The sequence below is a fragment of the Phytophthora infestans genome, genomic scaffold (assembly GCF_000142945.1).
Source record: "Phytophthora infestans T30-4 supercont1.11 genomic scaffold, whole genome shotgun sequence".
NCBI lineage: Eukaryota > Oomycota > Peronosporomycetes > Peronosporales > Peronosporaceae > Phytophthora > Phytophthora infestans.
Window position 1 is genome coordinate 610,477 of NW_003303748.1, and position 17,837 is coordinate 628,313.

The window sequence follows — 17,837 nt, forward strand, 5'->3', positions numbered from 1 at the left end:
GTCCAAAGTGATCTCGATTCCGGAACAAGAACTGGACCTCCCTATACTGGTCAGGGGAACTTCTCTTTGCGGTAAGCTGCAACTCGCTGACTGGGATATGTGTAAACGGGCACGGAATATAAGTTGTGGTCTCTACGACCGTATCCTGTTCAAACGATCGGGAGTGCTTCCGTAGCTGAGGCTGTACATACTTCGTGTTTGTATTTAAGGAAGTAAGACGCAACACACACAAGCTTGCTGTGGTTGTAATAGCCACAACAGGAACTTGAAGTGGTGTGATTGGTTGCCTGCGCTGCAGGTGCGAAATTCTGAAGTGAGACACATCTTCACTTCTCAGCCATTGACTGTATTTACAGATTAGCAGTGGGCCGCATGCACTACACAGTAGGGCGCCACAAGTTCTCTGCTGGACGAGCTCAACGCGATAGGTAGGTGCGGCGCACCCTTCACTGTAATTATTCATGCTTCAATATTAGTCTTGCATTCGTGCTTCAGTGATGTAGCAAGTCGGAAGTCTTACAAACCTCACCAATATTATCACCGAAAAGCGTCCATCACCGACGCTAAGAGAGCGTTGATACCCTTTCTTGGTATTCGATACTGAATAATTTGCATGGAAGCGAACAGACCCAGGTCCAAACAGCTGATATTGGGCGAGTTGGGGGGATGACACAGTAGCTTGATGTTCCATTCTCCTTCAGTTCCGGCCTTCATAACATCCGGGTCCGTTGGCGCTACGTGCGGTTTTGCATTGTCTTGTTGTACGAATATGATTTTACGACGATCGCTCCTTCGCCGCTTTGATCGCTGGGAATATTTTCGTCAGAAGATAATCTTTGTATACTTCCCGGCAGACCGTATTGAAATTACGAGTACAAATAGTTCCTTTGTCTCTGTTTTTGCCTCGCCGGTTAGACTTGTACTGTTCCGTGAAAGACCATATCCCAACTTTGCCATCCCAACGCTGCTTTCGGTGAGGATCGTACCTAAAATTAAAGTTTGTCATTTCCAAAAATAAATTATATAGAGGCTTGCCTTGGCCGTGCAAGTGCAGCTAAAAACATCGTATTTGGAATAAATCGCTTGCTCTTCCAGGCACGTGCAGGTAGTTCTTCGCGGTCGAAAACGAAGTGTGATCGTCTGGTGCGGTCTGCGTAAAACCACTTCTCATCTATATGCACTAGATTGTGCATAGCTCGAGCTGCAAGGTTTATTCGTCGATAAACGACAACGCTTGCTATACCCGCCGTATCTTGTTATCACTCGCTAGTACCAGCTTCATAAACGTAGCTCGCCGCATCACCATCCTTTCTTTCACTGCCTGTCTTATCATATGCCAAGCGAGACCAGAGACCGCCGCCACACGTCTTTCAACTCCTCTATTCTCGATAGGAACTCTCTTCAGTTTGTCACGTACTTCGTCTCGATTCTTCTGCTTTCTGCCGCTAATCTTACTAATCCGGCTAAGCCCCCCCCCACGACACCAGCCGTCACTGCAGAGCTGTATCGCTTCCACATCAACCTCACGGTGTCTGGATGTCGACTCATAAGAGCACCAATCTTAGCAAACGCTCCACTGGGTAGTTCTCCGCTGTTGGTGATCTTTAGAAGCTCGTCAATGACGGCTTTGCACTCGTTGTTGGTAAGGTTGGACTTCGGCATGCTTGTAGAGGAAGTTGCAGCTTAGCGCAGGCGTGACGGGTCGCACTCCAGGCGAGGCTTGAGACCTTGAGAGCTAAAACTCAAACGGCAGATGCTACAGAAGTCCGTTCGGCGCAAAACTGGTGGATTTAAAAAGATGAGATGCGGGGTTTTCGGGTGTCCAATCAGATGCTGTATTGTATAAATTGAGCTGAAACAATTGATCAAAATGTTTTCGCGTGATCATTTCCAACCAGTGGAAGTATAGGTTTATGTCATGGGCCGATAGTGGCCGTAGATTGTGACCACCTTAACAAATCTCTTTTTCTATGTGAGCCTTCCTTTAAAGTGTAAAAACGCGAGAATTAGCACATCCTTGCTATTTCGAAGCATGTTTTACAAATTGTGTGAAAACCACACCGTCAAATAATAAAAATTGACTGAGTTATGGGCACTCGACGAGGTGGTCGTATCATTGTGTCCAGGAGTGTAACGGTGCATGAGCTCAATATCAATTCATAATTGCATATCGTCTTTATTTTATTTTCAAGCCGATTGCATTATTAATTCAGTAGATTGGTTAACGCACTATTTGCAATTTGTGGTCCACCGCACATAATTTACTTGAATTTGCCTCCGTTGACCGCTGTCGCCTACCTACGGTGTGCCCCACCAGTACGACTTTCGGGCCAAGTCGGCGTTCCAAGCCCTCCCGCATATCGTGCACCACGTCTCCGTCTTCTTAGACGATTCAGTGGCCATTTCACTGCTTTATGCCGTCAAAACTCGGTCCGTGAGGCTTCTGGAGCGTATTTGGACCAGTTGCGAAAACGTGGAACAGGACCCCGACTACTGATGGACAATCAGGAAGTATCTGCGCACAGACAAACACTACGGATAGTATTTATTTTCAAAGGGGTCTAGAGGACGCCGTCCAACGTAAATACTTGGCAACGATCAAGTGGATGATTACCAAGTTTCAAAGGCTCTCATTCTCGTCCGAGGTGGTGGCCGGACCCTGCAAAGCTGGCGCGATGTACATTTTGCAGCTTTTCAATGAGAATGACAGTCGAGTATTAGAACAAATATATAATATTTGTACCGATCGCTGCGCAGAATGGCTACTTAGTAATTGTGCGTTGGGTTGTCGAATTGACCCAGCAGAAGCATACGACAAGCGAACGAGTTGTGGTCGCGGTGGCGATGCTAGCGATCCACGCAGCCGCTTTTCACGGGCACTTAGAAGTTGCCAAGTATCTTCGAGAGATTGCGAGGGTCGCTGTGTAGTGAACACTACACAACGTATCCATATAATGGATACGCTAAAGCCAGTGGCTGTATGCCAACCGCGACGAAAACTGTTCGTATTCCGCTCTGGTTATGCTGCATAAAAATAACGAGTTCGAGATGGCGCTGTTTCTTACACTTCCAGTCTGCACAGATGAAGCTGCAATCGAGACGCTCAAGAGTGACCACTCCGATGCACGCTTGGTTAGGTCAAAGAAATGGCTACAATACCGAAGTAAAAAAATGGTACACAATGCAACTTCATTAGTTATTTATATTTCTTAAACCCTTTATCGCAGTGAAGATCTTACATAATTATCAGCAAAATTTACAGAGGATGCCAACCGAAGATTGCCCGAGTTCCGCCGTACTGCCTTCGTCAACCGTCCCAAGCCGGCGTTTCAAGGCCTCCGGTAGGTCGTGCATTGTGTCTCCGACTTCCTCTACTCTTCATTGAGCTTGTCGCTACTTTACGTCGTTAAATTATGCTCCATGAGACATACCAGCAGCGAAAACGCGGTACACGATCTCGACCACCGATGGACACTCAGGTTTCTGCGTACAGAGAAAGACTTATGGACATTATTTGTTTTTAAAGGGTCTAGATGACGCTGTCCTTCGTATGGGTCTCGATTAAGTTTCAAGGGTTTTCAGTCTCTTCCAAGGTGGTGGCCAGAGCGTGCGCTGGTGCAACGGATATTTTACATTCTCTCATTGAGAATGACCATCGAGTATTGGAGCAACGAGGTAAATGGATATAGCTGCGAATAATGGATACATGGATGATATTGACGAAAACCGAAGACTGTACTTTCGCAGCTTTATTATCCGGTGAATTGGCTACATTCAGTATAGAACAGAATGTTGCACACAAGAATCGATAAATAACGCAGCATTGGTTGCGTATCGAGGTGTATAACGAGAGCTATGAACAACGCACCCATGGCAGGACAGCTCGGCGTGATTAAATGGCTACCTTCGAATCGATCTGAAAGATGTACCCAAAACGTCTCGGATGAAGCAGCAGCACATGGCTACTTCCATAGGTGTTAACCGAGCCGAAGTTGCATGGAAGGAGCCATGCACGGTGCAAGTAATGGAGACCTCAAATATGAGCAGAGGCTTGACGCCTACCACGATTAACGATGCATGTGATTTCTGCTGCCGCACATATTCAATTTGAGACGGTGCTCTTCCTACATTTCCGTTGTTATGTGGACTACACAGAATCTGCTGCACTTGACACGCATGACAATCACTTTAACGAGATGCACGCGTGGATATTGGAACACTTATCCTGCTGTTCATGACTACAAATTTGACAATACAAACTGCTCCGAGCATTAGACATCCAGATCATCCGAAAGAATGTCGGATCCGGAAAGTGAAGCCATGACGTTGTAGGCTTGGTATCCCTCTGCTTGATCACGTGCTGCTGGCAACGCATCCATCTGCGTGACTTCGCTCATACACATGACACAGAATGTGATTTTGTGACGTAGAAGCTTCCCATCCGGAGTCAGGAAGCTGATCCCTTTCGGACGTTTACACTTGAGACACACGGGGTTCAGACAGAGTTTACAAACACTCTTTCCCAAAGCCGTGACTCTAGGGAAACCGAAGCTTCTTGGACCCAAATTTCGTGCACAAGCTGTACACGAATTGTCACCGAGAACGCTGCGTGTGCTACTTCGATGACGGAACGACCGTGTCTCGGCGTGACGGTGTTGTAGCCTCCATGTGAGCTTCTTAGCTTGGCCACAGATGACGTAGTTTGTCGTGGATAGTAGAGCTTCAGCTGAGGCTTTCAGAGCCACCGATCGGAACACTTTCCCACCTGGATGTACCGTGTCGAAGGCGTACGTATCGATGACATTGTGGCTAACTTGTCGATAGAATCCAATGATCTTGTGGCGAGCTCGGATTGTTCCGGAAAGTGGTGGGGTACTTGGGAAGTCGATGGAATGAAGAAGCTGGTAACCGACGCGGTCTCCATTAGCGAAATGTAGAATACCGGTGGCTTCTAGACAGACAAAGTCGCGGTTTTGGATCAATCCAGTCTGGTTCAGTGGTAGATTGATCTGTGTCCATTTGATGGATACGGAACGGAAAGGGTCGTCGAGGGTGGGTACAACAATATTGGCTAACACTGCGCCATCACTGTAGTCTTTGACATACGAGGCCTTGACTCGCATGATCTCTTGTGTTGGGTTCACAGTACCGAACATGAGGTCGTTTAATTCTCCCTCAAAAGTGCCCACCGCGAGGATGATCGGCATATTTTTCTGCCAGCTGTCGGTGCTGTCTTGAACGGGAACGTCCTCGTCTTGGGAAGTACCGCTCCAGCCGTCTCGCTCGACGTATACATGGAGGTTCTTGTCGTCACCGATGGCTTTCCATTGAGCACGTTTGACTTTCCGTTTATCGACAACGACGAACTCTTCGTATCTCGGAAACACTTCGTTGATCAGATCCTTTTCGAGTTGCAGCAGCATCTCACGGTCAGCTTCCGTGAGGTCGAGCTTTGGATAGGGATTAGAGGTGAAGCTGGTCTTGCCCATGTTTGTCTGGACGCGAATTCGGTTGTGACGAGCGACGCTGTTTCAGCTCCGAAAAGACCAGCGATGTCAGGTACCGCTTGTACATGTAGCGAAAGGGGTACTACCCCCACTGATGTCTGCGAATTGTGCGTGACAGGGCGTCTTCGCGACGACGTGCATGAGCAACGAGCACGTACCTGTTGCGTCTACCCCCATCACATTGGGCCAGATGGGACTCGAAACTTTACACTAACAATTACTGTACCGGTACCTGCGCCATCGCGGCAATGCAGTCGGGTGGTACCATGGTGTGGGGCTGATGAGATTCAACTATGCAATGCAGACAAGTTTTAAGAATTTAGGATTTTGAGAGGATCATTTCTAAAGATATTTGAAACGATTGTAGTTTTTTTGGAAGTTGAAGTATCCTTGAACAGAAGTGATTTGGATCGTCATGCAGCTTTTGGAAGAAGATGAGAGCTGGTGTTAGACGAGGAGGGCGCCCTCTACTGTGAGGAGCATGGATCAACGAGTGGAGCAGCTGATTGTCAGGGCTGTCTTACAGCCGGTAGAGCACCGAATGCTTCCAAAGTTAGCGGCAGGCTGCCGCCGGCAGCATCACGCCACTTCTTTGACGTCGAGCAAGGATTTGACGGTACGCTGTGGCTCAAACATATCAAGTTGTATTAGATAATACCTATTTAATGCTTGTTCAAGATATTTAATAATACAAAATAAAACATGTCTACTGTACAGACAATTTCAAAATGAGTTTTAATACTGATATGACACAGTTTGAAAGAAGTTCAGCTTTTGGTTTATGCTTTTTTTTAGTAGGTTCGCATTTGTAAGGGCTATAAGATATTTAGTTTGCAAAAATCCTATTTCATTTGCCTTTTACTTCTTGAAGTACTTTGGTATTAAAAAATAATTGGGGAAAAAATTACGAGATGGTTGATCTTATAACAATGCCATTAGGAGCTATCACGTTTGAATTTCAATCAAATCAAATTTTATCGCTTTAACGAATAGATTCAGTACTCTAATTGGTGAGTATGCCAATGGCATTGAAGGATTCACTCTAAAAGCCTCTTTCTTCCACGCTAGAGCTCCAAGAGGCCAATGTACGCCGACGACATGCCAGAAGCGTGGCTGTGGGTAGTGACTGTTTTTACATCCATCGCACTGCGTAGGGGCTTGCTTCCGTTCTATTTTCGTCAGTGCCGCCCCGACGAGTCCAGTCACCGCCGAGCTACTGTGTGTATGCTCGTGTGATTTTGAAAATGGCGGGGCTTTTGCTGGCGGTCAGTCAAATTATATCTTCCACAGGGACTTTCACCAATCATGCAAGATCTTCACCTCGCAGCCAAACCTTCCTGGTTTTGAAGGGAGGTACGAGCTGAGAAGGACGGGTCAGGTAGGTTTGATCTGACTAGTTGCTGAAACCTATCTTCTAACCGTGATAAGCTCTATTGTAGAAAGTTATTTCGATCCACTTTAATTACGAACTTTGGCTAATTGTTTCGCGCACCAATGCTCATGTTATTGTGTTGTGTTTGTCCTAGGTTTGAGCTTTCATCGGGCCCCCTCGTACTTCTTTTGGGCTTATTAACGGAATCATTTTACTTACAAAACAATTTGCTTGTCCGTGTTTTGTGGCATTGTCGCAATTTTTTGTCTACTGGCAGCTCCGCACAGCATCTCCAGCGAGCAATCGAGCGCCTTCATCCGCCTGCCCTCGCTTTAGCGGCGTCGACGGCAAGCCTCCAAAGTAATCGCAGACGTGGTTCTAATTGGCTTCTTCTCCAACATTTAGGGGTGGATTAGGGAGCAGTGAATGTTCTCTATTCAAGCACAGGTTATTTCAACTGGCATACACCGACTTGAAAAGTTTCGACCGTCATGGGATGTTATTGTGAGGGCAGTATCTTCACCGACATGGGTTTGAAGTCGGTTTCGAAGCCTATTAAACATGCCATTATGTCAACCCACCGATCTGGTCCGTATCCAATCGATATGCCGCTCGTACCCCCAACGTCAACGGTGAAGGTAGCAATAATTGTTTCTACATCGACCAGGGATAAGCGTCCATGGCGTGTCGTGTGCTGATGATAAGATCCCGTATATAGCTCCTGTGGCTGCTTGGTTTTCCATGGTTTAGTGGTTGAGCCACTGTTCACGCTAGAGTGCTCATCGTAGTCTCGTGGCTGGTCTGCCGTCTGTGCAATCGTGTTCTAATGAAGTATCGTCCTCCGTTGCTCGGGGACTCCAGGTTCTACACTGGTATCGTGCTGCGTGGCTCAGTGATTTCGCGTGGCTGCATGCTCTCCGATGTTTTATTGGTAAATCCACCGTCCATGCTGTCGTGCTATAGCGTGGAGTTGAGGTTGGTCGGTCGTCCAAGCTATCGTGAGCTACCGTTGTATCGTGTGCCATGGCTTGGCGAGCTCCGGGCTGCCCTGGTATAAGGCAATGTTTATTCGTGGACCCTTCCTACCGGTGCCCTGGATCCTTAAACGTTTAAATGCTAAGTCCCTGATGGTTTGCTTGGATGTAGCTCAAGCATCTTGGCAATCACAAGGGCTACACATTTTCGCATTTGCAACAACAGGAATAATACATGCAATCCGCTTTGACCACACTACTTCATCTGTTCCAGGAGCCGCTCTCGGGTTTTACGCCACTGGCATGTTTTTACTTCTGTTCTTAAATATCATCGTTTAGTCCATGAAAAGCTTAGCTACTGTGGTCATAGTAGCTCCTTTAGCAAAAATCAAGCAGTGTTACATTTCGCTGGTCTGTGTAAAACTGAAACCTTACCCGGAGTTGTCTACATGCAGCAGTAGAGTGGGATGAATTCACGGTTTTACTAAGAAACGTTGTGACTGAATCAATGTAGGCGCTATAACCACCTCATTGTGAAACATGGCTTAGCTCGTAAAATTTAGTAAGCGAATGTGGTAAAGTGATATATAACGGATGGGTAGATTATGTAGTCTAAAGTTATCCAAGGCCATGCTCAGCCTGTCCGGCCAACGAGACACGATTGAATCGGCCGGGGATTCGCATCGATTGGACCCGACTAAATTCAGCAGTGACGATTTTCCTACAGGCAATGCCTTGGGATTTAAGAGAGGAGACGACTTCATCTGATCGATGCGAGTGTGTTCCCGTTTTTAATTGTATACCAAAATCAGAGCCGTATTTTATAAGACACCCAAAGAGACCGCCGGAAGGCTTCTCAAGATTGCTATAAGTATACTAAATGAGAGTCTGAAGCTACAGCTCTTGTGCATGGAGATGTCTGAATGCGCGAATGCGTTGCATCACTGGATCGCCCTTAAAGCGCATGCTTCTTTTCGCCTGACTCTAATACTATGTATCTTGCGTTTGTGCATGTAGTTGAGCTACTTGTCCAAGCTACCCCAGACGATACAAGTTTAGCGCTTATATGGTCATCGTGTAACCTGCAGTGTTCTAAGCAGAGCAGTATTTTTAATGGCATCTGAAATGAAGTACGTGGCTTAGCGACATTTTGCCAAGTTGCAGGGCAATACCGAGAATGCCCCACTGTCGAATGCTCGAATATTTTAATGTGCGTATGGGGTCAGGCACCTAATGAGCTGTATGCGGCTCTGTGCTTCTGTAGCTTGAGCCTCCGCGCAAGGTCCAAAATGTATACTCTATCTAATCGAAGTTTTAATATCCCATTTCAAAGATGATTCTAGACTACTAAATGGTCATAACCGTGACAATTTCCACCTCATTTTGGTACACAGCATCGTGCTTCCACCAGAGAAGACGAATGTACTTGACAATTAACTACCTTAATACATGCAACCGCAATGAACAACATGATCGATGTGCCCTTACTCGATCCCCTTAAGTAGCGTTGTAGGCGTGGAAGCCATTAGCCTGGTCGCGCGCTGCGTCCATCGCATTCATCCGAGTGGCCATCGTGACGCATGCGCCACAAAACGTGATTTTGTGTCGCAGCAGCTTTCGATCCGGAGAGAGAAAGCTGATGGTTTTCACCTCCTTGCATCCGTAGCATAAACCGCCCAAACACATCTTGCACTTGCCCTTCCCCAGGCCATTCATGCAGCCTGGTTGGAGATTGCGTCGACACGTTACGCAGAGATCATCGTTGCGCGGTATGGGTGCGAAATCGCCCACACGTAGCGCTGCCTGGCGCCGTTGGAGCATCCACGTGAGCTTCTTCATGATGCCACACTCGACATAGTTCGTAGCCGACAATAAAGCATTGGCGCATACCGGTAACACTACCGACTCCAATAGGTTACCGCCCGGTTCGACCGAATCGAACGCGAACGTGTCGATCACGTTAGGTGCGACCTGCCGGAAGAACCCGGCGATATTGTGCTTGGCACGGATAACGTTCGGCAGCGGCTGTACCAGCGGCGACTCGATTGAATGCAGCATCAAGTAGCCGACGCGCTCGCCGTTAGCGAAGTGTAGAATGCCCGACGCCTCGAGACAGAGAAAGTCACGGTCCCTAATAAGCTTAGTAGAGCTTAAAGGTAAGTCGATTTGTAGCCACTTAACCGTCACCGACCGGAACGGATCCTCGGCCGTGGGTCGGACCAGCGTGGCCAACACGGCACCGTCACTATAGTCGTGCACGTACGAGGCCTTGACGTGCATAATGTCGTCGGTCGGGTTTACCGTGCCGAACATGAGATCGTCCAGTTGCCCTTTGAAAGTGCCGACACTAAGAACGACCGGCTTAACGCCGGCACTGTCGTATTCCTCGACGTCGGGGCGGCAACACTGTGGGTTGCAGATAACCTTGGCCGCCGGCTTCTTTGAGCGCTTCGCGTAGATGTGCAGGTCGTCCCTCGACTTAATGTGTCGCCAGCGCGCCGGGTTTACTTGCGAGTTGCTCATGACAAACTCCTCGTACTTCCGAAACGTGTCCTCGACCAGGTCATTCTCGATCTCGAGCAGCATGCGTTGGTCCTTCAGTGTGAGCTTCAGCTGGTGATACGGGCTCATGTTGAAGCGGTCTTTGGGCATCGTTGACGCCGCAGCCGGCGGGTGTATTGTGTTGTGGTGGACAAGGCAGCTCGTGTACTAGCTTTGCTACGCTAATTAACAGGCTTTCGAAAGCGACACTTAGCAGCTGCAAGTCCGTTATGAGATCAATATTGATTTGTATGGAGCACACCGATAGTTATCAGCGCTCGTCTCGAGTACCTGGAGACGCGTACCAATGTGATCGAGCCCGTGCTACAGTCTTGAGGTATAGCTCGAAAGCGGTATCGATGACTGGCTTGCCGGAGCAGCCGCGTCCCTGTTCGACGGCCCACCACGGGCGACTCGCGCGACGGGCACATGATGGCGCAGGCGAGGTCTCCGAACTGGACAGTGGGCCACTATTAGTGTCAGTTGCACGACGAGGACCCTTCTCGGTCGTTTGAGTACGATCTGTAGGGGCTACAGATCTGTGTCGAGGGAATACAACTCCGAATGCACCTGCTAAGCACTGTCCGCGTACGTATTGTCACTTCAGCGATGCACGCAGGGCTCGCAGGACCCCGCACGACCGGCACATACCGCCGTCAGTTGCTGCTTCTTCTGTCTGTTGAGACGTCGAACACAAGCTCGGCCTTCGCCGTGCTTGCGGCTATGCCGACAATGCCGGCAACGTTGGACCGGCACTTGTTATTTTCCCGACGAAGCCACCTCAACCATGGTGTCTCCCATCGTCCGCTTCGATTCGAACGTGTACGCGCCGAAGTGGCTACGATTCACCCATCCCGCCCGTTATTGTTGACCTAGGGTCATCAAAATGATGGCACGAGGCGGAGAGGCTGCTTGCGTCCACTCTGGTCTCGTTGCCCATCTGTTGAAATCCTTGACTGCTGACTGCTTCCTCCTCGCCTCCTCAACTTCAGCGCTGTGTGCCGGAACCGTCGCGCATTCTCCCGCGAGTACCGTGAGTGGCTACAGTGAGTGACACAACATGTTGTCACCTCCATGTACGTTCACAATCAAACTCAACTTGAGGCCAACAAGCTACCAACCTTCACCATGCTCACCTGGTTTCTCGAAGTGGACGATCCGTTCAAGAAGTTCGGACTGTTAATGCTCGGCGTCTTTGTCGGTGCCGCGGTCGCGTCGCAGTGTCTGCCCAATGACACAATAGACAAGAAGTTGTCCAAGCAGCAGCAAACCGTCACTCCCGGTGCGCGCGGGCCGACACGAGCGCCGTTCTTACCGTCCGCGATCCCGGTCGTGGGACACGCCGTCTTCATGGCCTACCACGCCACCCGGTTCCTGGACTGGGTCACAGACGTCTTCCTGTCACGCAACGGCGCGCCGTTCACACTGCGCTTGCCGTTCCAACGCAACATGATCCTCACAGCCAACCCAGAGCACTACGAACATGTAATGAAGACGCAATACGACAACTTCCTCAAAGGCGACCACATCTACGACCTGCTCGTGGATCTGTTAGGCGACAGCATCTTGATCGTCGAAGGCGAAGAGTGGAAGTTCCATCGCCGCGTCTTCGTCAACCTCTTCAGCTCTCGAGCTCTACGAGAACACATGGCTCCTATCATTCAGAAACACGTGCGTGCACTGCAGCACGTGCTGACGGATGCAGCCAAGACACAAGACCCCGTCGACATGTTCACGTACTCGGGTCGGTTCACACTGGACGCGTTCGGAGAGATCGCGTTCGGCTTTAACATGAACACACTTACACTGCAGCACGAGCATCCGTTCGAACGCGCATTTGTGGATGCGCAACATATCGTCGCGGCGCGACTGGTCGTGCCCACCTGGTACTGGAAGCTCAAGCGCTGGCTGAACGTTGGCACCGAGAAACGTCTGCGTGACGCGCTCACGACGGTCGACCAGTTCGTCATGGACGTCATCTCCAAGACGATGGACACGTACGGAGCCAATGAATCCGAGGGCAAAGCGCATAGAAAAGACATTGTGTCGCTTATTCTGGCGAATGAGACTGTGGACGGCAAGCCCGTTGACCCCATTTTAGTACGTAATGTCGTGCTCATGGCGTTAATCGCCGGGCGTGACACGGCCGCGGACGCTATGGCCTGGCTGTTCCATCTGCTGACACTCAATCCTCGCGTGGAGATAAAGCTGCGTGCCGAGCTGCTGGATAAATTGCCTAAACTGGCAACATATTTCGACTACGTGCCGGATATGCAAGAAGTACAGAACTTGACGTACTTGGAGGCCACGATCTGCGAGGCGTTGCGACTGTTCTCTCCCGTGGGTTTGGCCCAGAAACTCTGTATACGCGACACGGTCTTTCCGGATGGTACGTTCGTACCCAAAGGATCGAATATTGCTCTGGTATATCATGCTATGGCTCGGATGCCGGGTGTCTGGGGTGCCGATGCGGCATCTTTTGTGCCGGAACGGTTCATCGACTCGCAGACGGGAGAGATGCTCAAGGTATCGTCCGGTAAGTTCAGTGCGTTCAACACCGGCCCGCGTGTCTGTGTGGGACGGAAACTTGCCATGATGGAGATGAAGATGGTAGTCGCCTGTGTAGTATGTCGCTTCCACTTGGACGAAGTGCCGGGCCAAGACGTGGCCTGCTCGGGTGGACTCACGATCGGCATGAAGAATCCACTCATGATGCACGTACGGAAACTCACAGCGACAGATGCCGTTGGTGTCGGAGAGGCAGCTTGATGATGCCGGTAAAGCTGAAACAAGAAGTACATAACACACATTGATAAAATGAAAATGTAGCTTAGATAAAAGCGAACAGCACTTTGCTTACAATATTTGCAGTGGAAGAGTATATTTCTGTCGCGTTTCGCAGCGTCTACTGCTCCATTCATCGTTGCGTTTATCGACAGCACGTCCATTAATACCGTTAACGTTATCGCAGCGTGCAACATGCCCAGTATCGTGTAGCCGAGCGCCATGAGCAAGTGTCGAGCCTTGTGCTGTGTTGTATCAGCTCGGAGGACTGGATCACTCCCGCCGTCTTGTTGTTCTGACGTATCGTTCACTGACTCGTTGGCTCGCTACGTTTTAGCACGTATAGGAGAAAGATCGAATCATAATATTGCTGCAAATTTGCCTGCAAGTGCCGGTGGTGCAGCATCGAATCCTTCGGTTCTCTCTTCGTTAGTACGCACACATTACACCAGTTCACGTCGTGCGTGTGTAAGCGCTCGCTGCAGTATACTTCACGAGCGTGTTAACTGACCAGAAACGCAGCTGAAAGTTCATGCTGGAGTTCACTGTCCGGGAGGTAGAAACACGTTCTGACTGGATAAAGGGTTCAGCCTGGTATAGTCGCTTGGATCTAAAGCCTTAGCCATCAACTTTCCAGTCATTCGACCAGTCGGAATGAGCCATGGGGCACAGCGAAAAGAGCACCGACACAAGTGCCCTCAGACTGCGCAGCGGGTAGGTGGTGTTTTTGAGGATCTAGCGGCGTGTAAACTCTCAGGACTGTTGAGCCTCAGCGCCCTGTAGCTGCTAAGCCGATCACGTGCAGGATATTGAGAAGATCGATTCGTGTTCATCTTCAAAGTTGAGCCAAATTCGCCACACACCCCAGCAATGATGAAGCTTCACGTTCGTTCAGGTAGTTAGCCACTAGTTTCGGCCCAGTAGTCCCCACCACGTCAGTTACAGTTGGATTGACGTCTGGTAGAACACTGGGGCGGTGGATAGCAGCTGTACAGGAGCGAGAGCTGCTGCCGCACTGCCCGGAGAGCGCCGCCGCAGAACGGTTCTTTTTGTACAAGTTCAATAATGATTTCTTACATAATTGTCACAGTTTTCGTTTACTTTTATTTATTGTAAAATTTCAAAAATGAAGGCATGAAGAAGTATGTCGAGTGTTTCCTACATACCGGTAACTCGCACAAAATGTAGTCTTTGACTACTCATACACCTGTAATCTCTACAGGATAAGCGCACAGTGAAGCCTTTATTGCCGCCCAGTCTCATCTGCTGACTTTCACACACCGAGCTTGTAGTTAGAATTGGATTGGGCGTCGTGCGACGTCGGAAGCGTCAGCTCTGCATCGTACTACGTAGTATAAGCTAGCTTTACCGTGTGGTACAAGGCTCATACATGTAACTCGTGGTACAGTAGATAGAATACGCTCTGGAGCTTTTGGAAGCATTAGAAAAGCGGTAACTCAGAGTGAAAGAGTGATGATCGAGTGTATTCTCAAAATGATTGGGGCAAAAGCGACGGTCGTGTACATGGAAGACCTTCATACGCAATGCACTCTAGACACAATGCACATTGCGCATTGCGTCCATAGTAGCACTTAACATGAGGTTGTCCATCTCGCGAGAAATTGTCAGTACGGGCTACGGATAGTTTTCTGGACAACTCTGTTTAAATATTTCGAATTGCTAATCGAAAAGTCCCCTTACTTTTGCTCAAGCGCAGTTGAAAACGCTACGTTTGAGCGGTCTCATAAATTTAAAGATTTAATCTTTATCTGATGTCGGTTTTGGATGGAACCAACCGTGCTATATCATAGTTAGGATGACGCTTTGAAGGGAGGGAAAGAGGAGCAAGAGATACAAGCCAGTCAAGCTACCTCGAATGAGATCGATGCGCCGTCCAGCATGTACAGTGCAGCTCGGACTTCTCCATAGAGGAGCGCCGATAGGAAGTCTGAAATCTACATGTACATGCACGGCGCAGATCCAACCAAGAGAAAAGTTTCATGACACGTGGTGACAAAAATCAAGAGCGGATGTCAATTTCCGCGGGGGCAACGTGTGCTGCGTCGCAGCGCAGACTGTCGTTCGGCTGAGTACCTAAGCAGAGTATGTGCACGTTGAAGCTTGCTTGCTGCACGCCTTTGATAAAGGTCGTTTATGAACAGATAGAATGCCACTTTCAAACAAATTTACAAGCTTGTAAATAGAACTTCAGCAGGTCTTCGAATTCAAAAACAAAAAAAAAACTTTGAAAATTCACTTCATGTTTGAAGTTAAGTACTTTTCTCAATCTCATTTTTGTGCATGGTTTTATTAATACGTGCCGATCTTTAAAACGGAGCGACGTTCTACAACAAAACTCGATGGCAGCCTCTCGGATTATTACATACCAACTCTGTGTCTACCTTGGACACAGTCAAATCTAATGACCGCTAGAACACGATGAATTCACGCCGCTGTCGTCCGACGACAACGTTCTCATGAAGCTGGCTCGCTCAGTAAGTTGGAGGGTTCTGGTAGCAATCAGTGCTCGAGCAACGTCGATAGCGCTCATGCTGGTCACCTCACTAATACACGCAGTACAGAACGTCACCTTGCGTTGGGAGAGCAGAAGATCCGGATCCACGAAGCTCAACTTCCTGGTGATCTTGCAGGCGGTGCAGACGAAGCCGAAGCACAATCTACAGAAGCTGTTGCTCTTTCCAAAGTCGCCTAGACGACGACCACTCACCGGCGACGAGCACGTGACACAAATCCTCTTCATGTTTGGAGCTCCTCGCAACCTCGATTCAGCGTATTTCTTGTCCAACATGTACGTGAGCTTACGCATCTGTCCGCAGTAAGCGTACTTCAGTGTGGACAGGAATACATTGGCCATATTCGGCACCACAAGCTAACGGATCAAACCGGTATCAACCGGGTCCATGACACTCGTGGCGTACATTTCCAACGTGTTGGGGCCGCGTTGACGCCAGAATGCGGTAAAGGACATGTTGCCACGCACTCGATTAGGGAGTTGGTGGGTCTGCGCAAAGCTCACCGAGTGTAGCAGATGATAGCCGATACGTTCGTTCTGTTCGTTCTTAACGAAACCTGTGCCTTCGAGGTACACGTAGTCGCGGTTTTTGACTAAATTGGTGGAACGGAAAGGAATATCCAGCTCCATCCACTTGATTACTAGTGATTGGAAGGGCTTCTCCTCTGTAGGCACGACCACGTCGTCAAGAACAGCAGCGCCACTGAAGTCATCGACATACGAAGCTTTGACTCGCATCGTCTCGAGGTTTTCGCTGATGGCACCGAACATGAGGTCGTCGAGTTTGCCCTCCATTGTACCCACACAGAGGAGCATAGGTAGTCCCGATCCTGTCGGTTCGTTGCCCTGAGCAACCGCAGTTGTCGTCACTCCCGATCGCTCCGAGTAAACTTTTAGTTTTTGTCCTTCCTTGAGCAATTTCCATCGATTAGTGTCCACGATGCGCTTCTTGGCATTGAACTTTGTGCAGAAGTCGAGGTTGGTTGTGATGCATTGATTTGCCAGGTCTTCGAGCTGGGCTCTGTCCTCCAAAGACAAGTTGAGCTCCTTGAAAGGATTGACGATAAAGCGGCCTTTCATCGGAGTGCAGGAATGAGAAATGTATTAATAGTGGCCAATTTAAAGGAAATGTTGGAGTGAAGACACAATGACCATTCACAGAGACTGGATCTCTTGAATGATGGACAGTAGCCATCTGGGCTCACCACTGTTAAACGTGTGCATCAAAGACGAGCCTGGGTGATCTCTATGCAGCGTTTCTCGAAGCGGATGCTTGCACAGACTGGGCCATAATGCGGCAATGACATTGTCCGACAATTTGTCGTTGGCTTGCAGTCCTAATACATGTACAACAGGACGGTGCTGACTCAGATCTTGATCCTGCAGGGGGAACTTGGGCAATAATCTTGGTTCAGTTTTGAATTGATGTAGATATCTCTTGAAGAGATAGTTGTCCACAAGTTGAGCTATTATACCCTTTGGATTTATCGCTCATCCTCGCACGCCGTCCCGCTGCGACCAGGCCGGAGCGACTTTCAAGCTGAATCCGTGTAATTGTTTAGAATTGTTTGTTTGGTTAAATCCGCCATGTGGAGATCAAGAAGCAGCTGGGATAGCTATTCGTGCTGTAACTCAGTTTTATAAAACATGTATTGTGCTTTGGTCCATCCGTTATAGCCTTGAATCAAGGCTACAATATCAAGGCTTGATCGAGCAGCATAAAACCACGCGTAAAAATGAGATGGGAAGAGGCAAGCATCGATTTGTTTTATCTGTGATCGAATTACTAAATCAAAACGGCAAAAATGGTCGATTGACAGGAAATCGATGTGGATTTGGTGGGTGATCGATCCCGAGCGGTCGATTTGACATTCGCAGCTCGATTTATCAGCCAGTCTAGCTAGATCAATTTGTACGTTTTATAGACCTCGATTTAATAAAACGACCTCTTTTTATTATAAATCGAGCCTCAGGCTAAGTGAAAAAGAAAAAAGCAGTGAAATGCACAATAATAGCTATCAGTACTGATTTAGTCGAACGGGCTTGCGTGAAACCGCATCTCAAGTTAAATTGGGTTTCACTGGCAATATCCTGCCTGTTTTCCTGATGCGTCCTAAACGATTCCT

The 17,837-nt window shown here is 48.7% G+C and overlaps 3 protein-coding genes across 3 annotated transcripts; 1 reads left to right on the forward strand and 2 right to left on the reverse strand.

The window, feature by feature from the left end:
* Positions 1-4,268: 4,268 nt before the first annotated feature.
* PITG_07422 (uncharacterized protein) lies at positions 4,269-5,504 on the reverse strand (the record flags this gene model as incomplete). Its single annotated transcript, XM_002904403.1, has 1 exon — positions 4,269-5,504. One exon carries the CDS (start codon positions 5,487-5,489, stop codon positions 4,272-4,274), a length of 1,218 nt encoding a protein of 405 aa, XP_002904449.1.
* A 3,846-nt stretch (positions 5,505-9,350) lies between these two features.
* Positions 9,351-10,523, reverse strand: PITG_07423 (uncharacterized protein; the record flags this gene model as incomplete). The annotated part of the gene is made up of 1 exon (XM_002904404.1): positions 9,351-10,523. One exon carries the CDS (start codon positions 10,503-10,505, stop codon positions 9,351-9,353), a length of 1,155 nt encoding a protein of 384 aa, XP_002904450.1.
* A 945-nt stretch (positions 10,524-11,468) lies between these two features.
* On the forward strand, positions 11,469-13,163 carry PITG_07424 (cytochrome P450, putative; the record flags this gene model as incomplete). Its single annotated transcript, XM_002904405.1, has 1 exon — positions 11,469-13,163. One exon carries the CDS (start codon positions 11,469-11,471, stop codon positions 13,161-13,163), a length of 1,695 nt encoding a protein of 564 aa, XP_002904451.1.
* Between the last annotated feature and the right edge of the window lie 4,674 nt (positions 13,164-17,837).